This window comes from Pithys albifrons, chromosome Z (assembly GCF_047495875.1).
Source record: "Pithys albifrons albifrons isolate INPA30051 chromosome Z, PitAlb_v1, whole genome shotgun sequence".
NCBI lineage: Eukaryota > Metazoa > Chordata > Aves > Passeriformes > Thamnophilidae > Pithys > Pithys albifrons.
Genome location: NC_092497.1, coordinates 51,665,403 through 51,692,457, shown reverse-complemented (window position 1 = coordinate 51,692,457; position 27,055 = coordinate 51,665,403). Strand labels below are relative to the sequence as shown.

Here is a 27,055-nt window from a genome sequence, read left to right as displayed (position 1 = left end):
GCGCGCTCCCCCCTCGGCGGCAGCCGCGGCGGGCGGGCCGGCGGCGCCGGGAACAGCCGGTTGTTTAAAATCCTTCTAGAACGGTTTCTAATTCCCCCTTGCGCCGGGGAAAGGGGAGGGAGCGGGCGGGAGGAGGGGCAGGGCCGGCGGGATGCGCGCCCCGTCCATCACCGCGCCGGGGCGGGCCCGGCCAATGGTACGCGCGAGTGTTGCGGTCGCCCTGGCGACGGGGCCGGTCCCGGGGAGGCGGTGATGGGTTGACAGGTGCGTGACAGTCGGAGCTTCTCCGCAGGCATGTACGGCAAAGGCAAGAGCAACAGCAGCGTCCCGTCCGACAGCCAGGCCAGGGAGAAGTGAGTACGCCCCGCGCGCCCCCGCGCAACTCAACTTTGCCGGGCGGGGTCCCGGCGTAGGGGGGTGCGGAGAGACCCGTCCGGGACGGTCCCGCCGCGGTAACCCCGCACGCTGGTCCCGCACCGAGCCGGGACAGTACCAGTGACAAAGGGACGGGGGTCCCGCGTCCCACTGGTCCCGCACCGAGCTGGGACAGCCCCGGTGACAAAGGGCAGGGGGTCCCGCATCCCGCTGGCCCCGCACGGAGCTGGGAAAGTCCCGTGACAAAGGGACGGGGTCCCGCGTCCCACCAGATCCGCACCGAGCTGGGACATCCCCGGTGACAAAGTGACGGGGGTCCCGCATCCCGCTGGCTCCGGACGGAGCCGGGACAGCCCCGTGACAAAGGGCAGGGGGTCCGCATCCCGCTGGGACAGCCCCGTGACAAAGGGTCGGCCGTCCCGCGTCCCACCGGCTCCGCACCGAGCTGGAATAGCCCCATGATAACGGGCCGGGGGTCCCGCATCCTGCCCGGACTTACGCGGTGACAAAGGGCAGGGGGTCCCGCATCCCGCTTGCTCCGCACGGAGCCGGGACAGCCCCGTGACAAAGGGCCGGGGGTCCCGCATCCCAACTCGCCGCCCCGCATTGTCCGGTTGCGGGGACAGACCCGCACCCCGCGGAGCTGGCGCGGGTGTCGCTGCCCTGCCCTGCCCTGCCCTGCCCTGCCCTGCGCTCCCCGCCGCGCACACTCCGCGCAGCAAAGCCGGGTCCGTGCGGGGCGTCCTCTCGAGTCGCCGCTCGGCCGGTTCGGCACCGCCGTGGAGGGGCAGGAAAAGCCCCGGAGAGGAGGGCACGGAGTGTGGGAGGGTCGGGGTGAGGCTGCCGAGGGGTCTGGAGGTGGAACCCCCGCGCAGAGCGCAGGTTTGCGCGTCTCTGCTCCAAAAATCGCATCGCTCCGGAGCTGGTTCAGCGCGCCGAGCACGGCCCGGGAGTTTCTCTTCGGGCAGTTTTGCCTTGAACCTTCACCTAGAAGTTTTTTTTGTTGGTTGGTTTTGGTGTTTGGTGGGTTTCTTCCTCTGTTTTTATTTGGTTTGTTCTTTATTTTTTTTTAATGATGGGGTGGTTCTTTTGGTGTTTGATGGGGGGTTTTTTTGTTTGTTTTGGTTGTTTTTTTTCTTTTTTTAAGAGACTTCCTAATTCCAGAGGCTGGCATGCACGCTTCCTGGAACAGGAACAGGCCAGGCATCTCTGTTGCTACAGGAGAGGGAGGTGGTAGGGGAAACTTAAAAGTGTTTGTCAGTCTCACAACTTAACTTTGCCATGGAAAGCGGAGGGACAGAGGCAGCACTGGAAGCCTTAATTGTTGAGATGGAGCGGGAGACACAATTTGAGCACTAAAATCTGATCAACTAGTGGCACTTCTTACCCCAGTGTAAGGATAATTTTAAAAATAATTGCTTAAAAAATTGCTTAACTGGATAGTTGAAGAGTTGTTTATTTGGTGTGGCAAAATTAGAGAATTAAACCATCTCCTTTTGCTGGATGTTTGCTGGTGACTGTCAACACACTTGGTAAATCACTGAAGGGCACAGTGGGATCTCACAGTGGGACTGAAAACAAATCCATAGGGCTGCTGTGTGCTGGATCTGATGGAGATCATGTTCTTTTAATTCTGCTTTGCAAAAACTACCCCAGCCACACACACAAGTGCTCTGGTCATGGGGCTGAAACTTCAAACTGCTTTCAGTCTGATTCTTTCTCTGATTTTTCTTCAGGGTTTCTGGTGCCATAAAGCACATAATATTTCATGTGGTTTGAAAATGCTTGATAATTTTCAGGGCAGGCTTGAGAAACTGACTTATTGCCAAGTAGCAACTGCCCTCCTAAGGAAAGTTGTGGGGGACCTGCTAGATGGTGCTGTTCGATTTAAATACACGTCGTCTCCCACTCACAACTAACAGCTGGAAATGTGGATCCCTCACGTGTAGATTATTTTATGCAAAACACTGAGATGGTTTGTTTTTAAACCATGGACTTGACAGATAAGAAACTTCACGGTAGCATCTCCTTACAAATGAACACAGCTGGGAATTCAGAAACATCCTCTTACCCCCTTTTCCTTTGCTGGGGAAAGAAAAAAGCTTTAAGACTTGGTTTATGATATGGAATACCATTATATAGTCTACATTCCAGATTTATGTTGTATTACATCTGTTAAAGTTTCTTCTTGGTAGATCAGATCACATCCCGGCTGCTTTCATATGATTTCTCTCTGACATCAAAAAAGCTGTGATTGCCTTTTTTTTCTCCTCTCAGGACACTGTTTTACAGCCTTGCTCTGGTTGTACCGAGGGAATGCATGAGTTTTGCTCTGCTCACAAATAAAGTTTCCTTCCAGTTAAATATCTCTGCAAAAATACAGCTCCAGCTTATGTATGTGATTGTGTTAATTTAAAAACCACAGAGAAAAATGTGTATGTTTGACTGATTCATTAAGTATTTATTTAATCAAGAAGACTGGGATTATAATTATGTTTAATTTAAAAGTTTTTAGGAAGGAATATGCAACTTAGGGCTGCTGTGCCTCCTCGAGGTTTTAAGTGTCTAAAATTTGTAGCCATAACAGATGTCCAAAATACACTGCAATAATTAAAGAAATAATTTTTTTAAGTATTACACTACCTCGGGTGCTGATGGCCTGATTGTGTGGAATGTGTTTCTTCCCATGGGGATTTGTGCCAGTGACAGGGCCAGGGTGTGAAAAGAGTATTTATCAAGTGTGGAAAAGATGTGCGTCGTTCAGATGTTGTTTGTAATACGTGTTGTGATTCATTTTGCAGAACAATCCAGTGCCAAGTATGTTTTGTGGCAGAGAATCTCGCTGAATTCTGCCTGTAGTATTTATGTCCTTTGAGGTTATGTAATTGCTGTTAAAATGAACAAGTTTTGCCAGTCATTTGTAGTAGCCCTTGGCAAACTTTCAGTTCCAACATGGCATTTGTTTTATGGTCTTTGTCCCTTCTGCTTGACCTCGGGGGACATTCTCTGTATTGTGTGGCTTTAACACGTGTGAAGTGAGAGGGTAGATGAATTTAGGCACAAAAATACCTAATTTTTTGCCAGGGAGGTGCGGCACAGCAAAACAAACACTCAAAATGAGGGCAAACGGTACCTTTGAGGCGTGAGAGGATGAAGAGAGAAAAATCACATGATTCTGTTGTGCCCCTTCCTCTCATTCTGTGCCTGAATTCAGGGCTCAGGGCTCCCTGTTGCATAAAAAGTTGTGTTCCACAGTGGTTCTTCACTGTGAAGGCACCATGTAAGTCCCATCTATATTGCCAAAGGAAAAAGACTAAAAATTTTCCACATATCCTCTTTTATTATGTCTTTACAGCAACTGGATATATTTTTTATTTTTATGGCTTTGTCCATATTCCTTAAAATGGGACTATTTCAGATCAGGATCTTGGATTTGTTGACGTTTCATTGAATGGTAAAACTCTGTAAACTTTTAATCGTGGAGGGAGGAGGACCAGACCTTACAAGTTCCATTTGCAAATGCAGCTTTCAGTTTATATATAAAAAATATTTTAATTTGAAAACATATATATGCAGAAAAGTAGTTTAAAAGAGCATACAAGAAAAACTAAGTTCTGACTGGACTCTGCATTTTGAGTTCAAGTTTTCTTGATCTTCCAGTGGTCTTCTAAAGTAGTTTTTTTTCCCAGGCTGTCCCTGGTTTTATTGGGGCTCAGCAGACATGCAGATTTTGGTTAAAAAACTAACTGGATGACTAGAGATTGTGATTTAATTAATTATAAAGGGCGTGTGATCAAAATGTTATTTCTCAGGTTTGTTTTTGGCCGTTGGATATTTGGATGTACAGCTCCTTTATATGAGTGGGGTTTTGTTTTTTTCCTTTTTTCATATTTTGTTAATTTTCCCCCCTCAGACTGGAAAAGACCACATTGCATGAGTTTGCATAGTTCAGTTACTTTTTTCCCACTGCTGTCTGTTAGCTCAAAAAAAAATATAAAAAAGATACACATAAAATTTATCCAGCCTCAACAAACAATTTGTTGTTCTTTCCCAGGCAATGGTGAGCTTCGGGTGCTGAAACATACATTATCTTTTTTTTTCCCTTTGTAACAAAACTGGTAGTTGAATCCAGCCTGTTTTAGAAAATTTAGTTTTGAGATTCATGAACTGATTTCATCCAGCAGGTGTAACTTGTAAAATTTGGAGTTGCATTGCTCAGGGAGTCTGTGAACTGAACACTTCTTGTCATTTTATAGGAATATACTTTTTAATGAAGTGCACAGAAGGGAAGGTTCTGGAAATAGGACCTATTTATCAGTATTTATTGTTGGCCATGGTGCTTCAGGTGGTCCCTTGCACTACCCGGGTGTCTTGGGCAGCCCATAATGGTGTTTCAGGTAATGAATGAGCAGCAAAAACAGTCACTGCCTTTGCCGTGGAGATCAGACAGTGCACAGAAACAATTAATGTTGCTTAAACAAAAATTCTAACAACTTTGCTGAACTTTCACTGTTTTGGGGGGAAATTTACAACGGGATACTTAAGCCTTGTGCTGCTTTTTTTAATCTGTGTGTAAAAGTTCGGTTGAAATGTGGCTTGTTTTGAGAACTAAGCAAAGAAAAAAAATCATGTTTTTCAATGTTTTAAAAGTTTTTGCAACTTTTACAGCGGGAGAATGTTGTGCCCCTCTGCTCGAAGTGTAGTGAAAAAAGGATGAGGGATTTGGTTCCAGGGACGTGTCTTTCCCCCATTTGCATGACAAAGCGTCTGAATTTAGCCGGGAAACAAAGCTTTTCAAAAAGATGCATTTGCATATGCTTAGGGCTTACTGACTGTAATCGCTGAATATTTCATATTTGCTGAGAGCACGGCAGAGACTGGGATCGGAGGGGAGAGACTGGGAACATACTGGGATTACAGAGGAGAAGATCTGGGGCTGGGCAGATCCTGGGGTCAGAAGGGAGAGAAATTGGGGGTGGCAGATCCTGGGGTTAAAGGGGAGAAAGACTGGGAGTGGGAATATACTGGGATTATAGGGGAATAAAACTGGGGCTGGGCATATCCTGGGGCAAGACAGGGGAAAAATGGACTGGGCATATCCTGGGGTCAGAAAAGGGAAAAACTGAGGCTGGGCAGATCCTGGCATCAGAAGTGAGAAAAATAGGGAGTGGGAACATACTGGGATTATAGGGGAGAAAAACTGAGGCTGGGCATATCCTGGGGCAAGACAGGGGAAAAATGGACTGGGCAGTTCTTGGGGTTAGAAGTGGGAAAAATGGACTGGGCAGGTCTGGGATCAGAGGGGAGAAAAACTGGGAGTGGGAACATACTGGGATTAGAGGGGAGAAAAACTGAGGCTGGGCAGATCCTGGGGCAAGTCAGGGGAAAAATGGACTGGGCATATCCTGGGGTCAGAAAAGGGAAAAACTGAGGCTGGGCAGATCCTGGGATCTGAAGGGAGAAAAATAGGGAGTGGGAACATACTGGGATTTTACAGGGGAGAAAAACTGGGGCTGGGCATATCCTGGGGCAAGACAGGGGAAAAATGGACTGGGCAGTTCCTGGGGTTAGAAGTGGGAAAAATGGACTGGGCAGATCTGGGATCAGAGGGGAGAAAACCTGGGAGTGGGAACATACTGGGATTAGAGGGGAGGAAAACGGGGGCTGGGCAGATCCTGGGGTCAGAAGTGAGAAAAATCGGGGGTGGCAGATACTGGGGTTAGAGGGGAGAAAAAATGGACTGGGTAGACTGAGGACAGAAAGGGGAAAAACTGAGGCTGGGCAGATCGTGGGGTCAGAAGAGGGAAAAATGGACTGGGCAGATCCTGGGGCCAGAGGGAGGGAAAAACTGGGGCTGGGCAGATCCTGGGGCAAGACAGGGGAAAAATGGACTGGGCATATCCTGAGATCAGAAGGGGAAAAAATTGAGGCTGGGCAGATCCTGGGATCAGAGGGAATTAAAACTGAGGCTGGGCATATCCTGGGGTCAGAAGGGAGAAAAATTGGGGGGTGGCAGGTCCTGGGGTTAGAGGGGAGAAAAAATGGACTGGGCAGATCCTGGGGCCAGAGGGGAGAAAAACTAGAAGTGGGCACATACTGGAATTACAGAGGAGAAAAACGGACTGGGCGTGCTAAGGAAAGTGTAAATAGAGCAGTTGGAGGCTGGAGCTGTGAGATGCCAGGACACAGAGATAACAGGGCTGGCTCCTGGAGGAGGGTGGAGGAAGTAGAGTGGAAATGGCCAGTCTGGAGAGAGGAGACAAAGAATTGCTCCCTAAGGGAACTGGCATTGGGATCAGAGACCTGGGTGGGGGCTGGTGCATCCAGACAAGGGAAGCAGAGCTGGTGCAGAGCAGGGAGCTGAGCCAGGACAGCAGGAGACAGGTCAGGAAGGGCAGGGTTTGTGTTCATAGGAACATTCTGTCCCTCCAGGTGCTGGGAAATGACGGCTCCTCTGCTGCCTCTGTGAGACTGAGGGGTACATTTTTTTCTACCAAAACTATGAAATACTGACTGACTATGGTAGTCCCAAAAGCTGCATCTCAGAGATGTCAGAGCTTTGGGATGGAAGGATGGGATTGCCATTCAGAATCAGCTGGAACAGCGTGTCTCTGTGTCTGAGTGCAGTGTCTGGGTGATGTACTTGCATTCCCAACAACAGTCTCTTAACTTGGAAAATGCAGATATGCACCAAGTGCTGTTCTCACTTTGTCCTTATCTGCATGTTCGCTGAGGTGTTTTTTTTTCCCTCTGGAAAAAAAGGAAAAATGGTTTTTTTATGGTGCAGAAAAGAGCATTGTTTTGGTAAGGAGTAGCTATTTGATGATGTGCTGTTTTGCTGTCACAGAATCACAGAATGGATTGGGTTGGAAAAGACCTCCCAGATCAAGTCCAACCCTTGGTCCAGCTCCAGTCCCTTTACCAGATCATGGCACTCAGTGCCACGGCCAAGCTCAGCTGAAAAACCTCCAGGGATGGTGTGCTGGTTTAAAGGTGAACCAGCAGGGGAAATGAACTCACCACGAGAGAGATTATAAGTCAGACCTAAAATTTAATAATAATATTACAATAGCAACACTGACACACAAGGGAAATTGCTTTCAACTCACAAAACCCCAGCAGTATAACCCAGTGTCCTGGGGCACAAACCCAAGGGGGTTTGTTTGCCCTTGTGCTGAGACCCCTGTGGTTCCCCCAAGTCCAGAGCAAAAGGAAAAGAAAAACCTGTTGGTGCAGGCGAGGGCTGTGGTCTGGATGAGAGCGGTGATCTCCTGCTGTCGAGGTCCTGCTGCTGCTCTGGATCCGACGAGAAGGTCCTGAGGTTTTCTTACCCACCACTTATGTACCCTCAGGGAGCACTCAGTCCCTCCCCCTGGGTGGGGACTCACACAATGGGTGATTAACTCTGGGAGCCAGGGGGTGTTGAGCTGTTGATGGCCCATTGGCAGCTCCGCCCCCCTCAGGCTGGGTGTGAAGTGATAATGGCTCCCTGGGCAGCTGCTGCTAATGGCCCATTGACCTTGGGGAATGAATAGAGGGGGTAGAATACACAGCTTTGATCACCCCCACACAGGGTTAGCTGGTCCCTCCTGCTGAACTAGGACAGATGGGGAATCCACCCCCTCTCTGGGCAGCCCATTCTAATGCCTGAGCACTCTCTCTGCAAAGAATTTTTTTCTGATCTCCAGCTTCAATTTCCCCTGGCAGAGCTTGAGCCCATCGTGCCCCCTTGTCCTATTGCTGAGTGCCTGGAAGAAGAGACCAACCCCCACCTGGCCAGAACTTCCCTTCAGGCAGTTCTAGACAGTGATGAATCACATGCAGAACGTGCCTTGTGCCTGACTTGCTGTTTCATAATAGGCTGTTCCTACAGGAGGAATATGTTGTTTCTTTGGTACCCACCATCACCGTGTCTGAGCTTCACCCTTAAAAAAATAGGTATCAAGCCACTGCTGCCTGACAGGCAGTTTTAGAAATGGCACTAAGGTGTGGAAAAGTGAAAGGCAAAAGTACTTGTTGGTTATTGGGTGCCCAATTTGATCTGTGTAGCCCTGATTTTTTTTGTTGTTGTTTGGTTTTGGAGTATCACATAAACTAGAAGTCCATATGTACAGCTTTCAGCATCTCTCTTGCCACTAAAGATGGGATGCCAAAGGAACTTGTAAAAATGGGGTAATTTTTTTTGCCGTCTGCTTCTTTTGGGTATACTGGAAATTGGGAGATGCACTCAGAAGTTATCCAGGGTGCACAGTTCATGCTCCTGCAGGACAACCTTAGCATCCTGCTGTGCTCAGGGAGGCAGAATTATAGATCTGTTACTCAGGAGGACACTTCAGTGGGGCAGGACCACTTCTTGAGAGGGTCACAGACCTGCACAGCCCCCCATGATGCTCTGAGGGCGGTCTTATGCTTTGAAGGTGCAAGACTTGAATAATTTCTCCAGTTGTAGTTGGGGAACATGTAAATCAAGAGTTCATCAAAACACCTTCTTTTAAAGGTTTTCTGCTAAAGCTGCCTTGGGCACCAGCAAGGACACAACCAGATGATGAGTTTTTCTTTATGAATGCTCAGTAAAATGCCCCTGCATGTTCAGGGCCTACCAGCTGTGTTGCTTGGGCTTAGGGACCACTCATTCCCTGCTTTTTTTGGTGTACAAACAGGCTGACTCACAGCTGAAGTTTGTTTCTTCCCTGGTGTTGCTCAGTTAAACCACAGACCCCCCCCAAGTCCAGCTTGTTTAGGCAGTGGTCAGGTGTTTCAACTGCTGAGAGAAAATCTTGCTCAGATAGCAACAAATATGTTAATTCAGAAATCTAGGTGACCTCTGTCCACACTTCTCTAGTCTGTAGGATATTTCTCACTTCAGGCCCACAAGGTAACAGGTTCTCACCTGTTACATAACATGTCATTTTCTAAGAAACTGAAAGGTGGCAGTAAGTCAAGACCATTGTGTCCTGGCTTTTCTCTTTCCAGCTTCAAGTATAAAAATGGACTGAAAATTTTTGTAGTGGATCATTTTTTCTCCCTTCAAACCTTCTGTAATTCCTGCCCCTGGAGTGTTTGTGTTTTTTCTCCCTATTATTAGTAGCATGTCCAGAGCATAGAATGGAGCAGAATTAAATAATTACTTCTCCTTTGAGATTATATATATAAAACAGTGCTGATAATACTCACTGGAACACTTGCCTATTTATGTTGTTGGGATTTGTTGGCTTTTTGTTTGTTGTTCTTGTTTGTTTTATTTCTGTTTTGTTTTTTAAATAATCCATTTTGGAGTCCACATGCCCTCCAGGTTCGTTTTACAACACAGCTGCCTAGCCAATTATTCCCTGTTTTATATTTCATATTTGATTTCTTACTTCTGAGCACAGTACCCTACATTTGCCTGTGTTTAATTTTCTCTTACACCTTATTCTTTTTGTGTCCCCAGGAGGGCTTACAATCTTTACTGACTTATGTACACTTTTGTGTTTCTACATACCACTCATTAATGAAAGTATTTTAGTGGAATTGGCTCAGGGTAGCCAGAACTTTCTCTTGTTTGTAGAAACATTCTGTTAATGGCTCTTCCATTATTTATTTTGTGTGATTGTACACTGGTTTTTTTCATTTCATGAAGATGTTAGCTAACATAGATGTGATGGGATGGGCTAACAATCAAAACTCTTCATACATCAACTGTCCCACTTGTTCCTGTATGCCCAGTGCAGTCTCCCAGCCAAATCCACAGTGAAACCAGCCTTGTTCCTGACAATGTTGGCTCTGTTCTGTCTTTCTGTTCTGAAGGTGTTTATAAAAACTTGGCTATAACAATGCCAAGGTCATGGGCTCAATCCCCTGTGTGGGCCATTGACTGAAGAGCTGGACTCGATGATCCTTGTGGGTCCCTTCCAGCTCAGAATAGTCTGGGATTCTGTGATATCCCCTAAGTTTATATCCTCTAAGGACTGGACCAAAGAAGCCCTTCCTCCTCCTCTGCCCTTTGCACCTCCTTTATTCCCTGTGCCTGGAGCAGCCTGAGCCTCTTGACTTGGGCTCCTCCAAACCCCAGCCTTGGCATTCACAACTTCTTTTTAGGAAAACCAGCTTGGTTTGTGATAAGAGAGCAAAAATTTATATTAATACAATTTATGTTGCCCATATTTTTCTCTCTTTTTAGGCTTCTCAAAGTGCTCACAGTCTTTCTTCAGGCAAGAGTTCTGGAGTTTTTCAGGGTTTATCGCTGAGCTGGACCCACCTGTGAAACAGCAGTGGCCAGTGGTCACTGGGGGTGTCACCACACTCTTTATTCCCCACTGTGTTTCCCATGCAAATACCAAGTAGCAAATTACAATTCGGGAAAATCCAGAGTTCAAAAATCACGTTTCTGATGGCATGTGGTTTGTCAGCTGTGCTCTTTTCTGCATTGAATTCCTGGGCTGCTCCATCCCATCCTTGTTTGGCTTTAGCTCTGCCTTTGGGCTCGTGTTTTGGTGTTTTTTGGTGTAAGTTTATGTGGGTTTTGTTGAAGTACAACCCTGGATGTGAACCCCAAACTGTTGGTGGGGTTGATAAGCCCAAGTGGCCAATGAAAATGCTGGTTTTATTACTTGGGCTTGACTGTTTTGTTTCCTAGACCCCATTCCCAAATAAAATACTGTCTTTGAAAGAGAAATTTCAGCCTTGAAGAAGAAATTAAGAAGTTACTGACTACACCCTGTCCCATGTTTTACATTTATTTCCATTTTGTTTCCAATGCCTCTGATTTTTGGGAGAGATTTCACCTTAAAACAAACCTACAAACCCCTATAATTTTTACAGAAAGAAGTCAGTGTTTGGAAAATACAGAAGGAGTAAATAATCAGTACATGTAAATTCCCGTACATACATTTAAAAATTGATATTGATAAATGTCTTGTTACCAGCAGATGTATTTATATCAATACAATGAGTTTGGAAAAGTTAGTAAGTGTTGGAATTAAACATTTTTGCAGGTAGAGGAAGGTGAAGTGCTGTCTATGTTTTCTGTGATAAACAGCTTAATGCTTATAAAAAAGTGTCAGTGTTAATATTGAAAATAATTTTTATAGGTTAATAAAAACACCAGCAAAAAAAATCAGGGACAACCTGAGGTAGCCTTTGTTGGCCTTTCCCTGGGAGGGGTTGTGCTCTCTGAGGAACATACCTGAGTGCAGGAATGGAATTATGAAATTCCTTAGTAAATATGTTGTTCCTGGCAATGTGGGCACAGGATGGATCCTGTGGCTATAGAATTGTGTTGTAAATACAGTGATTTATGAGGCTGGAACTAGAGATGCCACCTGGTGCCCCTGCCATGGAGCATTTGATAAACCAAAGCCCCTTGCATTGCTCCATGCTGAATATTCTATTTATCTTCTTCTCCCAGCTAACCCTCCGAGAGTGGGGACCAGTCTTGGATGGCTCCACTTGCTCTTTAGTCAGGCTTTGGACTGGGACAGTGCAGGGGAGTTGGAGATCCTGTTGGTGTGGCTGGAGTGGGGATGAGTTACTGGAGGTGTCTAAGGAATAATGAAGCTCCCTTGCCAAATCTGGCACTGGAAATGAAGATTACACCTCCCTGGAAATGAAGGTTACACCTCCCTGGAAGTGAAGGTTACAACTCCCATTTTCTGTCTCTTGAACTGTTTGATTCCTTAAGCTATTGCTAAAACCCTTGGAATCACTGCATCCTGTTGAATATTCCCTGAAATGTGAATTTGGAGAGGATCTATGCAAATAGGGATGATATTTAAAAAAACTTTAGGCATACATCACAGCCTGAGGAGTTAAGTTTGATTTTCTTCTGTTTTTATATAATAATAAGCATAAAATACTACAAATGAAAGTTGATTTTCTGGGTTGGAACAGAGGATGTGATCAACAAACAAGCACCTAGAGCTTGCACACAGGGCTGTTTGTTGAAAACACACAGAGCTGGAAAGGATAAAGGCAAGTTTCTGATCAGAGGATGAAGAGCAGTATTGGATGTGTGGAATGTGCCTCTGGTAATGGTAATGGGCTTGACAAGCAGATCTGAGAGGTACAACACGCTGCTGTTCTGACTTCTGCTGCAGCTCCTCAAGTCTGGTGTCACCTCTGATTTTACTGTCTGTACATCTAATTTGGGTAAAATAAAGATGTTTACTCTTACAAGTCCAATAACTGTTGATATGTGCAATTGCAAGCCTAGTTATATAAACTTCATTTTTAGAAATCATATAAAGTACTGTAGTGCGGCACCCCCTCCAAAAAAACCAACAAACCCCAAAACAAATAAACCCTCCTGTCTCCAGAAACTTTGAAGATGCAAGACTTGAATAATTTGTCCAGCTGTAGTTGAGGAGCATGTAAAAAGTGAATGGAAAATTATTTTGAATGATTTCACAGAACATCTTAAATACATGATTAAAAACCAAAGTGAAGTGGAGCACTGGATGCAGGTGTTTCCTTGTTAATTCTAGTAATAGAAAAGTTATTTATATTTTTTCCCAATATTCTGTAAACAGACCTGTAAGTCTGTAGTTAATTATTGAAAATCAGAGAAAAAAGGAGAGATTGGAGTTGCTTGGTGTCAGTGTCCAGTTCTGTGTGGAATTAGTCATTTGGAAAAAAAAGGTGGGGGATAATAGAAGAAGGTTTTCTCGTCATAAAACCATAAGTATTTTTCCTGTAAAACAATGCAAGTGGATTGAACAGTCTTTCACTTTTATCACTGGCTAACAAAGCTGTTACAAAATACTTCAAAAAGTCAAAAAAGGGCTCAGTGGTTTTAATATTTAGACTGTGAGCCAAAGAAATGCCTTGGAAAATTCAGGATCCTCCCTACCTTGTGGGTGCTCCTGTTCCATATTCCACAAAGCAGGTCGTGCTGTTGCAGGGCTGGGGGTGATAATCTGTTTAATTTCTGTTTGCACAGAGGGTACGTTCAGTAGCCAAAGCATAATAAGAGAGGCTCTCTAGTGTATTTTTTATATTCCTTTCGGTACGGGGAGCTTTGGCTCCTGCCAGTGGTTGTGGGCTGGAGTGGGCAGAGGCACAGATGTGGGAAATCCTCAATAATTCACGGTGCAAATGAAAAACTAATGAGGTAAATGAAGGGAAACCTGCCTTGTGACAGTGTCTTGCGTGCCTTCACACCTTGTTTTCAAGCAGTCCAATGGTGTTGGAACCAAAAACTCCATTACAGAGACCAACAGTGGGATTTGGCAAAGTAGTTGCTGTGTTTTCTTGCAGCATCAAACTGGAAATATTTTCGTGTTTTTCCCACCTTGGTGATTCAGGTGTGAGTTTCAGCTGCACTTCCAGGCCAGTTCTGTGGCTGTTTCTTCCTGGCACGCCCACAACTTTTTGGAATTCTTTGTTTTCCAAGGGAAGGATTAACTGAAGGAAGATGACCATTGCATTCTCTCAGCACTATTTTTTTCACAGTGTTGTCTGTGGTTGTGTTTATATGTGTGTGTATGCACAGATCCATGTATATACTCAAGCTTGGAAAGGAGGATTAATATCCTTGTCCTTAGAACAGGCAACTGGGCATCACCTGCATGTGTTGGATCACAGAGATGAAAAAACACCCCACAAAATAAACAACAAACAGTTTGGATTCAAGTACAAAATAAAAGAGGCATTTTCAGTTATTAAACTACACTCTTGGTCCACTCCTGAACTTACTCAGTGTCACCCTTACACCCTTGTCCTGTTGGTGTGGAAACATGAGATTTGCTGTAATAACTGTGGTTCACCAAAGCTGATTTTATATTCAACACCTGTATTTGCTTTTCTTTAAGAGCACCCAACAATCAAACTTATTAAAGTATTCGTTTAGATCAGTGTCAGTGAAAGCATCTGAAAACAGAAAAAGCAGTCCATATGTGTAGTTTTTTTCTGCATTGGAATGTACTACTCCCCTAATGCTTATCTGGTAAAACAAGCTTTTGACTCCTCCAAAAATCTCCCATCCATGTTTTTCCCTGGATAACACCCCCAGCAATTGACACAAGCTTAAAAAAGAAAAGAGATTCTTCCCTTTTCGCACCCCACGTGACCTCAAGGAGCTTTTGTGCCCCAAAGGTTTATCCCTTTTTCATTTGCCTGTTTTTGATTTCTTTGAGTTTTTTTCCCCAGAGCTCTATTGATTTGCCCCAGGGAATGACAGAACCTCACAATCTGGTTCCGTGGCCTGGGGGAGTCCTGAAAGCAGCATGAAAATCAGGGTGAAGTACGTGGTTCTGTTCTATTTTCTTACCTGATGGTGATGGAAACAGAGAATTGCTGCTTTGGGCAGGATGAGGTTGATATGTGGATACAGGGAACTGGATAATATGGGTGCAGTGGGACCTGTGCTGTTGAGCCACCAGCAGATATTTTAGCTAAACAAACATTTGAACTGGACAGGCCACTTTTTTAAACTATACAGAAACTGTCTTAAGTATCAAGTTGTGTTTAAACCCTCTTTGCCCCACATCCTTGTGTCTGTAAATGATAATAAGATAAAAATTGATGTGTTCTGCACTGACACATGGTGTGCCTGGATATTCATGGGTGCTCCTTGGACCATGTTCCCATCTCTTCCTTCAGCCCACTGTTCAGCACAGGGAGCTCCCCAGCACCTCTGTGTTTTCTGTGCTTTCATCCAACATGTAAAATTGAGAAGTGAGTGGCATAAATTGGCAGGAAAGATGTTGCAGTGATGTGATACAAGCCATGAGTGATGCTGTGACATTCCTCAGTGAGGATGTTGAGGTGTCCTTACATAGTACTCAAGTTTTTTTTTTCCTCTACATTCAAAGATTCAGATTCAGTAAACTGTCATTTTCCAGCCCACCCTAATATTCTCTATTTGTAATCCAGGGTCTAAGAATGTTTCTGCCTGAAGTGACTGGCATAAGGTAATTTCTTAGTGGCAGAGTTACCTTCTGTATTTTTTATTTATGTCACAGAGTTTGTAAAATTAAGTAAATTTCGTTGATCTCTTGAGCATTCATGTAAGTGATGTTTTACTACAGACTTGCACCAGTATTCCCTGCAGAAGCATTCTGTTGGATGCTGTGTGAAAGGAATTGCTTGAGATGGTTCTTAAAGATCCAAACCCTTTTGGGTGTCTCTGCTGTATGACCCAACACGATGTACAACTGTCAGTTTTGTGGTTATGGAATGGTGAGACTGTGTGGATATGTTTCAGCAAGGTCGTTTCTCTTTTTGCAGTTCCTCCAGTGTTTTAGGAATTTTCCATCCCAAACAAAGCAATGGGATGCTGTGGGAGGTTGTTGGCTGGTTTGCTTGTCCCAGATCATCATGGTTGCTGTTTCTTCTACAGTTCAGACTAGCCCACCCTGCTGGCCTCTCGTACTGTTCTGAGTGTGGAAGGCTGTTAAATGTAGGTGACTTGGGATTGCTTTTTGGTGCCCTGCCTGTCTCCCAGAAAGGAAAGAACTGAGTGATGAGTGTGTGTCTCCTTGCAAACGAAAACAAATCTGTGTCATCCAGTTCTGGCTTTTATCATTTGACTGCATGAAGGTAAGTTGGAGAAGTGTGGAAGAAACAATTTGCAGCCTGGGTTTTGGAAATCTTGTTGGGCTAAGAGGTGAATTTGGAATACCCACAGCCTTGCAGTGCTGCTCTGGGTAACCAGAGCATCCCATCAGTGCTGCATCCCAGTAACCTGATGGAGGAGCATCCCAGTAACCTGGAGGCTCCAGGAGCAACCATTGATGCAGTTTGGTCTTTTATTGTCTCTGGAGACCCTCAAGAGCCACAGGTCATCCTTCAGGGCAGGAGTAGTGTGTGTATTACAGAACACACAGGGGTGTGGGGGGCTGAGAATTGCTGTTCTCCCACCAGGACTTGGGTTTGGATCCCTGTTGCCCCTCCCCTCCTCCAGGGTGTGCTGCATGCTGAAGGGGTGAGTCACCCCTTTTATTATGTTTTGAATTTTGAATGCTTTCCTTCCAAATGTAGTTTTATTTTCTGCAGGGAAGGGAAAGAATTTATGCTGTCCTGGTTCCTTATTTTTATCAGAGCTCTTGCTAACAACTTCCAGCTGAGGGAGTTCTTGGTATTTTTAGCCTGAGATATTTTGCTGTTTGAGCCTCTTTGCATATTTTCCCCCGATATACATTAACTGGAGCTGGGAGGGATGGTTCTTGTCAATTAATATACTCATGAGCATGCCCACACTTACTCCCAGGAATCTGAACACTTTTGGGGGGAAGTTTGAGCCCTGGTCTGAGCTGTTTGAATCAGCTTCATTATTTCATCCCTGACTGATACTGTTCTCACTGAATCTTCTTTCATATTTCAAGAGGCGGAGTTTTTATCAAAATTAAATGTAATTGATACTCTACTTAAAACACAAATAAATAAAATGCAGAGAATAATAAAATGGGACATTGCACTACAAAATACAATGTATTTGGAAATCAGTTTGTTGTTGTTATTGTTTTTCCAAGCAGCAGAATCCTCACTCGTACTACTAATGTTGCTGCTTTATGGGTTGTCTGTCTCATGGTCTGATGAAGTTCTTTAACATTCCAGATACTGAACTTGATGGCACATCTTGCATACACAGCATTTTCAAGTTTCTGAAGACCCTTGCCCTTCCATGAAACCCACATGAACATTGCTTTGAAAGAAAATACTGAAAATCATTCACATGGACCTTTTTCCTTTAAGAACCACTTCAGTCTGTTTAGTCATAATTTCACAGATCTTGCTATCATCAGTTCTTTTCCCTTTTCCTAGCAAAGTTTCAGACTAAAGATGAAAAGATACAGTGAACTGTGGTGGTTCCACCAACTCCTCCAGCATTGGCTCTGTAGGAGTGGGGAGGTTGGGGTGAGAGGGGCAGATGGTGGAGATCATACTCAGTTTAAATTGAGAATTAAATGGCATTTGCTGTTGGGTATAAATTGTCCATACAGCCTTTTCTCTGTGTCCCCTTGCAGATGTTTGTTTATATATGACAGTACACCACATTTCCCTGTTCTGCAGAGTGAGGAGGTGACTTTGTGCCATCCCTGTGCAGGGTCTTTGTCTGATGCTCTGGTTCCCTTCTGGGCTGTGGCAGAAGCTGGACCCTGCTGGAGGCTCTGCCAGCAACCACCAGGATGTATTCTGTTAATTGGGACCAGCTGGGTACAAGTGTCTGTTGGCAGGTCTGCAGCAGCTTCACCACCGAACCATTTCTTTAGGGACCTTAAACCTTCCAGTAGTCGCTGGCAAAGCCTTAAAGTTGGCACCTAAAATAGAGTGTAGGTGGTGGGGTGTTTTTTGAGGGGGTGTTTCAAGGGCTTTCTAATTTTTAAAATCTAAAAAAAATTAAAAAAAAATGGTAGTTTAGTCCTACCTCCCCTGCTCCTCACTGAGATTGGGCAGTTGATGCTGAGACATAAATGTCTGTTTGAGGATACCATTTAATGCATGTGCACCAGTTTTGTTTGTTTTTAAAGACATGCTGTAGCCTTAGAGATCAGCTGCTTCTTCTCCTGCCTGTTAGCACAGAGAGTCTCTGTGCACCTGTATGTATAAATATGCACATACACAGTATAAGATGGAATTCTAGGTGAGCTCTGCTGCTGTTTTGCACTGTCAGTCTCTGCCCCATGATGAGTGATGCTGCTGAGAAGCTGAGGAGCAACACCACCACCTCAAGAATGCTGTCTGGTCTGTGCTAAGGCTTCTCAGTGGGACTGAAGGATTAAGGAAATACTAATCTTAAGCTTCTTAACACTTAGTTAGAAGTCAAAATTTCATTACTTTTAATTGTTTTGTAACAGTCTAATAAAATTACACTGTTGGCATCTTGGATGGGAATTTACCTTTTTCTCTTTGCAAATCCAGCCCTAATAAATTTGGGGGGGTTTATTTCACTGGCTGAATTTCCTGTACAACTTGTTTTAAAGTGCTGTGTAAGTTGCAGGGATCCCAAATAAACTGAGCAGCTGTCTCATTATTTTTGCCATTTCTACAAATGTTTTTTTCCAGTGGTCCTTGACTGTGAAAAGTTCCATGAAATCCTGTGAGGAAAGGGACGTGTTGTAGAGAAGCTGCACTGAGAGACTTCAACTCACTGTAGAGAAAGTTTCACAGTCTTCTTTCAAGCTTTTATTTTACGACTCTTTATTCTAATAATGACCACGGCCAGCTCTTGCTTTGCTGATGAGATGTGACAAGATCACCGTCCATGTGATTTCATTTGTTGCATTCATGGCAGCCCTGGGGAGGGAAATAACTGGAGCAGGAATGAAGAGAAGCAGAGCTCTGGAGCAGCTTGGGCACTCTGAACAGCAGAGATTTTAAACAGATTAAATGTATTTATGTAAATTGTATTTATGTAAAATGCACAGTGAGCATCAGCCCACCCCTCAGCCCAGGGACGACAAATGGGAGATAATCCCCTTCCAGGTATCAGGTGGAGCAGCTGAGCTGGAATTTGGGGAACTTTGGGTGCTTTGCCAACTGTCTCCGGATAACCTCCATCTCCAGGGTTTTGAATTTAGTCCTGATGTTGTAAAGTTTGCACCTACCCATTGTTCAGCTTGTGAAAAGCACCTCAGGGGGCTGATGGTCCCCTGCTTACCTGCAAAGGTCACAGAATGCATGTGAAAGGGAAAAGCATCAGCCTGAAGGGCTTCCAGTTGGCTCTGAAAACTTGTTTTTGGAATTAGCACACAAGTACTTGGAATAGAAGCGTCGTGTTCGAAGTTTAGGGTAGGAGTACTGAATGCTTAAATTTGAGATTGAATAATTTACGGTATTTTGAGGTTCAGTTACAAGATTTTTTTGTTTGTTTGGGGTTCATGTTTTGGGGTTTAGGTTGTTAGATTGATTTTTATTTTGTGTATTAGCTTGATTTGGGGGTGGTGATGCCACCTCAGCTGTGCCACGTTCAAATCCACCAAGTTTTATAATCCATCCAGGCATGTGACAAATCGTGCAGGTCTATCAAGTCTGTAACAGAGATTAGTAACTTTCTGAAAGAAAAAATCACATCCTTCCTCAACATTTGTTGTGGGAAGGGGTGATGCATCTCGAAATGAGAAGTGGTACCATTCTTCTGCTTTTTTCTACTGGTTTAAGTGCAGTTCTTTCATAGGCTTTTGAGTGAACAAACAGGAAAGTACATTCTGGCCTGAGGTGAGTGATGAAAAATTTCAGCCTCTGGATAACATTTACTCTTGCATTCTTTGTAATTATTTCAGTAGTGTTGTCAAAGGGTGGATATAAAGGGAAACCGTTGTTACTCTTTGTATTTTCCTTACAGAAAAGAAAAACAAACAAACAAGAACAACCCAAAACTCTTAATATTTCAATGGTTTAATGAAATTGTCACTGCAAAAGTGTGATAAAATTTATGGAAGAGCAACAAATGTTCCTTCTTGTATTTGTTGTGAGGTTTTCACAAGCAATCAATAGTAATTAGTCAAAAGTTAAAATTGCTAAAATAGCCAGAGGTTCTGAGAAAAGTTTTCACTTATTTAGTAAGTGGCTCTCCCAGTGAAATGAAGAGGCAGCAGTGACTTTATTTTGAAGGCTTAGATTTCCAAGCGTTGCATTTCAAGTTAAACCAATGGAATGCAAGGCTTGGCTTGCCTGTGTGTGGAGATGGGTCTGTGTGGTACAGGCTTTGTGAGGAGATACTGCCCTTCCTTTGGTGCCTGTAACAGATCTGGGTGGTGAAAGGTTTGGGGGGTGTTACTGTGATGGTCAGAAGGTCTTGGTAAAAGTCCTGACAGAAAGTCAGCACTTGGGACTTTGCTTACCATCAGCCCCCACTGGGGTTAAATTCACTCTAATGGTTGATGCCTGTAACAAAGCTGCTTTGGAAAAAGGTATTTTTTTAAGAATTATCTTTCTGTTGCATGTCTCTTGGACCTGCAGGGAGAGTTTAGAGAAATTGCAGGATTCCCACTAGAAATACTTTACCAAGGTAGGCTGCATGGGGCAGCTTCTTTTGCATTTATTGTAGCAAGACTTGCATAGCTCCAGCTACATCCTTTTCCCTCCTGGTTCTCCCTTTCCTCCACATGCCCAGGGATAAGGAGAGACCACACAGTCTGACAGAAAGCACCGTGGAGAGGAAGGGAAGTCATAGCCAGGTGGGGATTGGTCTCCTCTCCCAGCCACTCAGCAATAGGACTAGGGGGCACGATGGGCTCAACCTCTGCCAGGGAAGGTTTAGGTTGGATATCAGGAAGAAATTCCTTGCAGAGAGAGTGCTCAGGGATTGGAAGGCTGCCCAGAGAGGGGGTGGATTCCCCATCCCTGGAGGTTTTTAACCTGAGATTGGAAGTGGCACTGTCAGAGACTGAAACTGGTAATGATTTATGATTTCTAAGAGATTTCGCAGGCTTTTGACTTTTCCATTATACCCCTAATGGGCAGTTGGGGCCCATCCCTTCCTCCAGTGCTGAAAGTGTCAAGCCCTGAAGAGGCAAGAAGAGCTGTTATCTTGCCCTCCACATGAGCCCAGCGCCCATTATGAAAGGTGGGAAGAATATTGGGGGTTCACAGCCCGGCTGGCGACACAACTTCATGAAAAACAACCCCCTCCCTCGGGGAAGGTGCAAAAGGCATGATGAGGGTATATAAATGGACTGGTGACTTTAATAATTTGGGTTCTGTTCCTCACCCCCACCTCCTGCAGAACTGCTGAGATGCAACGCTGGATCCCTGGGCTGTGACTATGTAAACCTTTTCATTCTCATCTTTTCTCATCTCTTCTTTTTCCTTGCTGTCCTGGACTCTTCTCCTGTCTCTCTTCCCCCTATGCATCTCCCCCCCCCCCCCCCCCCCCAAGGTTATTTTCAATGTCACATTACACAGAATTGTTAAAATAAACACTGATTATCTGGTGTCGTTTCACTTTAATCCCCCCAAAAGGGAATTATTAATAACGACCTAGGTTACCCCTGTCCCTGTTCCCCGGAGCGGGTCATAACAGGCACTGAGTGCCATGACCTGGTAAAGGGACTGGAGTTGTGTCAGTGGATGGTGAATGTTCCTAAAATAGGAGTGTGGGTCTTCTGCTCCACGAGGCACTGTGGCCGTTGGCTTGAGTGGTATCAGCTCCTTTAGGCCGCCTCTCAAAGCCAAGGGACGGCTTTTCCCGCACCCAGGCCGGCACAGCTCCCCAGGGAAGGACCACACTCAAGGCCAGGTGTCCACAAGAGAAGCGAAGTTTATTGGGGTGCCCGGCTTATAAAGGGATCCAGGGAGGTTTCTAGAACATGGGAGGAGAAAGGGGAGGGACAAAGCATCCCATTGGTTACAGCATAAGCAGAGGGGTGGAACAAGGAAAGGACCAATGGGAAACGGGGATCTAAACATAACCTCATATGAGGAAATGGTGCATTGCACCAAACTGGGGCCAGTTGGGATAGGTTGGCAGGAAAAATCCTAGGGGTTTGTGGGAAGAAGAACTTGGATAGGGACAACTATAGGGAAAATACAATGGGTAGATAAACAGCAAACTGCGGAGGAACTGGACTTCAATCTATAAGATTCATAGTGAAGGCATTTTATTACACACAGCACACAGTTTATATGGGATTAGAACCACAGCTTATTGGCTAAAAGTTACACAACACCACGCTAGAAACTTCAACCCATTATCTCACAAGTCCCATGTTTATAGTAACTTATCCTAGATGTTTTCAAGAACCTCTCTGGTGTTCTGTGAGAAACCTGAGGAGCTCCCATGAGAAACTGACTCCTCCTCGCAGCTGTGACTTGTTTATTCTTCAGTCTCACAGGGTCTTATATAGATCTGAATTGCTCACTTTTGGTTTTGCTGTACCAACAGGTAGACCTGTTGTCATAACCAACATTAAATGGGAAACATTTTTTCTATATGAAGAATCACAACTATAGTCCTTATAAATCTTGTATGAAACACCAACATCCACTGGAGACCTCCGCATCCTTGTCCATCCATCGTTGACAACATTCTTGCCAATTAACACAGTCCAGGTCTATCCCTACAGAGTTGGTCCAAGGGTTGGACTTGATGATCTCAGAGGTCTTTCCCCTCTGTTGGGGGTTTGTGTCTGGTGCAGTCAGAGGTTTACCTGTCTCTTCTTGTCCCTCACAAGCTTTCCGAGGGCAATTTTATCATTTTCTTTGGGGCACAAGACAGCTGAGCCTCTGGGTTTAGGTTTCAGCCCCTTCACTGTGATTGTCACAGTAAGGATTGTGCTCTCCTGGAGAGAGGAGTTAGTGGAGAACCCCTGAGTGGCCAGCCTGAAAAGCAGGGACATTATTGAGGTCACAGAACACTGCAAAGGAAACATTTTTGTAAGGGAACAATATTGAGAAATAATGAGTTTTTAACTGTGCTGGTCTTGCCAGAGTTTTCTTTCATTTCCCATTGGATTTTACAGATCTTTGTTTCAAGTTTGCTTGTTCAGTTGTTACTCCCATTTTTATCCCCAACATATGAGTGCTTTATACTCTGAGGGCACCTTCAAAGCTGATATTCAAAGGATTAGATACCTGCATAAGAGTCCTGGAAGAGTTGCATTCATCACTCTGGAGGGTTCTTAAAACCTTGTATTGGCTCCAAATTCCACATGGACTTGGTGTGTTGACTGAGCAGTGGAAAGGTCACATCACCTGTACAGGCATAGTCATCTGTGAACATTCTCTGCTGCGTTGGCACTTTATTTTCCTCACTAGAAAGACCAGAAGGTGCTGGTGGAGGGTGTTGGAAGCACCTTGCATCCCAGTGCTGGTTCCTGCTGACCACTGCATCCCCTGTTCACAGTCCCACCTGGTACCTCCATCCATCCAGCTCAGGCTGTCTTGGCCCAAGGATCTTAAATGCCACCTGATGTGTGTCCTCCTGGAGTTATTTCTCAGTTGCTTCCTCATAAAGTGTCTTTCCTAATGTCTTCTTTCACCAGGTTGTACATGGGTGTGTCTCCTATGATTTCTCTCTTTCCTTTGTCCTCACAAATCCTAAAATGCAGCGGTTACTGTGTCTTCCTTTATGAACTTAAAGCTTAGTTTCTCTTTTATCCAAATTATGTAGTTGTTCCTTTGTCAACTTTCCTGTGAGCTTCCTATGGGCAAGAACTTGCTGGGTTTGTGCTTTTGTGCTGAGATGGCACATGGAAGGCATAATTTAGGTGTGCAAATAACATTTTAGTATTAAGGACATATGTTTTTTCACATGTAGAAGGAGCAGCTTTCACTGTGATTTATATTTTTCACTGACTTAAAATAGCTGAGTGCTTTTGGACTCCATGTTAATTCTGTGCTGTGAGCCTTTGGGGATTTTTGTGTTTTGTGTTTCCCTGGTGCAATGTCTCTTTCCTGACTGGATCCAGACTGCTGGGAAAAGGAGTTAAAGAGGCTGTGCTGTGTTACTCCTGGCTGGGAATTTTTTTACATATGGTCTTATTTGCAGTTGGTGTTTGTTGTCCTGAAAGGGCTTTCAGAGGTAACAACACAAGTGACACCTGTAGCATCACTAATAGTTGGATTTTATGCTCCTTGTGTTGCTCAGGAAAGAGGAGTTCCACAAGGAAAATCCTGGTTTTAATCAGGGAAATGTCACATGTTTAAGCAGTATTATAGAGCTGTGGTTGATTATTTATGTTGATTATTTAGTTGGAGAAAAATCCCAGGGAAAGGAACTGCAAACAGCAGACTTGAACACTTAGGGAAGGAAGTGCTGTTGCTTGTGTCTTGCCATTAAGAAACTTTTCTTGCATTTTACTGGAAGTATTTGCTTTAGATTAAGAAGTATTTGCTTTAGATTTAGTGCAGCTCTCATGCAGGAAGAATTAACATTTGCAGAAAAAGAAACCAGGAGTCACAAAATGTCTTTTACATATTAAAAGTATTAACTGATTTTAATACTATAAAGAATGCCAGCCACTCTGAAAGAGATGGTTGACACTCCATTAATATTCAGTATTATTTCCAAAATCTAAAACCTAAAGTGGCAAAATAGAGTTTTCCTCAAACTTTCAGTCCCTTTTGGGCAGGCAGGACACCCTGGGCAGCCTTGGCTGAGGTATCTTGTTTAAAAAAGTACTTCTAAGTCACTCCAGGGTGAAAAACTGAACTTATCCAACAGTTGCATAACAGAAGCATAAAAAACCTATTTTTATTACACCTAAACATGACTTGTAGTTTTGCTAATTATGGCATTGTAACCAATCCACATGTATTTTTGTGCAAACCCCCTGAATTCTGAGATAAAGGATAGGTTTTGCCATTTGGTTGTGTTTTTATATCACAACTTGTGTCTCTGTTAACATTGTTGGTAAATAGAATTTGCTTCTAATGCAGCAGTTAAAATCCTGCAAACTCCTTCCTTGTGGGAGCAAAGGCCAGTCCAGCCATGCTTTATAGTAAGGGTACATTTATAAATTGTTTATAGAGGGCTAATAAATAATTAATGTCTGTTATTAAATAGGTTACAGGCATGAAGAGTGTGTATTATGTATGGCAGTAAGCACAGAGTAGAAGGTGTTGAAGACACTGATTTGTCTGACTGCTGCCCTAGAATCCCTAACAAATGACCCTTTGTTAAAATATACGTTAAACATTTGATTTACTCGATGCAGATTTATAAATATATTTAGCTTTAAATATAATTCCAGGACTTGACTGCAGCCCTCCAGTAAAACCCTGCTGTGGAGGGAATGGAGCAGGGTTGACATGGGCAGGTGAAAGCAAAATCCAGAGCTCTGAGTGCCTGCTGCTGTCTTCTTGTAATATACTAATAAAAGGATATCTAAAAAAATTAATATGTTTTCTAAATAGACATAGGGCCAGGTTGAGCATCAGTAGTTTGGAAGATAAATTAGGGTATTACAACTTGAGTACAAGATTTAGATTCAAGTCTCACTTTAAATCATGTCGAGGGTAAGGAATGGTGTTCCCAGTGAAAATTAATTTCTGTGTTTAAACAGGCAGTTAAATGTTTGGTTTATCTTTGGGTTTAATGCAACCATCTGCTGATGCAAATAAAAATGTTGCATTTAATGCAGATTTGTGTATATGTGTACAATGTCTTGTTAAGTCTGTTTCTCATTTTACCTTTTCCTTCAAAGGTGGAAACTTTTGCAGGTAAATTTCACATAACAAATAATATGACAGAGATGTTGTGAAGAGGTTTTTTTCTATTCATGGGTTTTGTGGTGCCTCTTTCCAAACATTTTTTCTTGAATGGTAGCAGGTTGATCTTGTTCATTTCAGGTAGAGTCTGGTTTTTGTTCTGTTTCAGTCTGAGCAGAGTGGGACAGGTCTGAAAGATATTCAGCACTTAGCTAAGAAATGAAATTTTTGTGAGTTTTTATTCCATTTAGTGTCAAGGGGACAGTTAATGTAGAAACAGGAGAGTTGCTTAAAAAATCTCACGTGTTTTCTTTTCACTTTAATGCTATTTATTGCAAGTTTCTTACCTTCTTCTTTGCTCATGGTTTTTGAAAAAGTGTGTACACGCTATAAGAGAGTAAGGGTTGAGTCATAATCTTAATTTCTCATTATAAAAGCTTTATATAACATAGATTCACAATAATTTGAACATTGTGCATCGTAAAACTTAAGTGGTTGTGTCTAAAGAGCTCCATCTTCTTTCTTTCTGTGTATAAAACATGAAACAAGGAAGCATAAAGTGATTTATTTACATAAGCTGGTAAAATGATGTAGGTTGGTAGAAAGAATAAAAGAATCTCACTTGCCTTTTTTTTCATCAGCTGGTACTGGGAGTGCCTTGTGTAGTATCCGTCCCTCTCCCCCCTTTCCTACCCATTGTAATTTCATTTCAGTGTAGTAGAGATAATGCTGGTAGACTGTAGAAAAAACAGTAATTAAAAAAAAATCTTTTTTTTCCCCCATTGCTCCTACAGGTAAATCTTGTTTAGGATAAGGATCAGCAAGGGCAGGTCTCCTGCTTACTGTAATTGCCAAACACTGAGCAGACTCCCAGCTGCTTACACTGGAATTTGCTTCTCAGTGTTTCCAGAGTAATTCAAGATCAGTTTCTCTTTTACTGGTTTGAAACACGAAACATGAGGAAAGGATGATAAAAGTAATAAATGAAATGTGGAATAGTGGCATAACTAGTGAGAGATTCTTGGAAGGCTTGGACAGGGCTTGGAGCTTCCTGGTCTACAGGGAGATGAGTTTCCAGGTCCCTTCCAACCCCAGGATTCTGGAATTCTCTCTGTGTGTGTGTGTGTGTGTGTGTGTGTGTGTGTGTGTGTGTGTGTGTGTGTGTGTGTGTGTGTGTGTCATTTTGGCACTTGAGATCCACATCTCTTAATTACCATATAAATATGTAATTTTCAAACAGCATGTAAACAGCATCTTAAATATAAATATTTGCTGAATCTTAATATCCTGTTCATACTTAACTGAGAAATGAAAAATGCGGGAAAGTTTTGTAAGTTTTTTTTTAATCAGCTTTCCTGTGGTCTGATCAGAATTCTTTAAAATGTCATTGAGAAGAAATGAGAACTGCTGCTCAGGCAGGAGTGTGAACTTGAGCAATGAGCAAAGTAGTGTTTATATTTAATAAAATATTTTTGAGTACATTTTGAACTTTAAATTCCTTTTTGCACTACTACTACAGAGGATTTTTGTGCAAAATGCTTTATTACTCATCATGTATTGGAAAATGTTTTCTGAGCAAAACTACCTCCACACCTTCTTTCCCCCTCCCCTT

General features: G+C 43.7%; 1 protein-coding gene across 7 annotated transcripts in view; it reads left to right on the top strand.

Annotated features, from left to right (window-relative positions):
* The first annotated feature begins 207 nt into the window (after positions 1-207).
* Positions 208-27,055, top strand: part of SSBP2 (single stranded DNA binding protein 2) — a 143,007-nt gene continuing 116,159 nt past the window's right edge. For all 7 annotated transcript variants that reach the window (XM_071581486.1, XM_071581485.1, XM_071581481.1 and 4 more), the window contains exon 1: positions 208-353. In XM_071581486.1, coding sequence (XP_071437587.1) covers positions 295-353 — 59 coding nt within the window. In that variant the 5' untranslated portion in view covers positions 208-294. The remainder of the gene's footprint in view (positions 354-27,055) is intronic.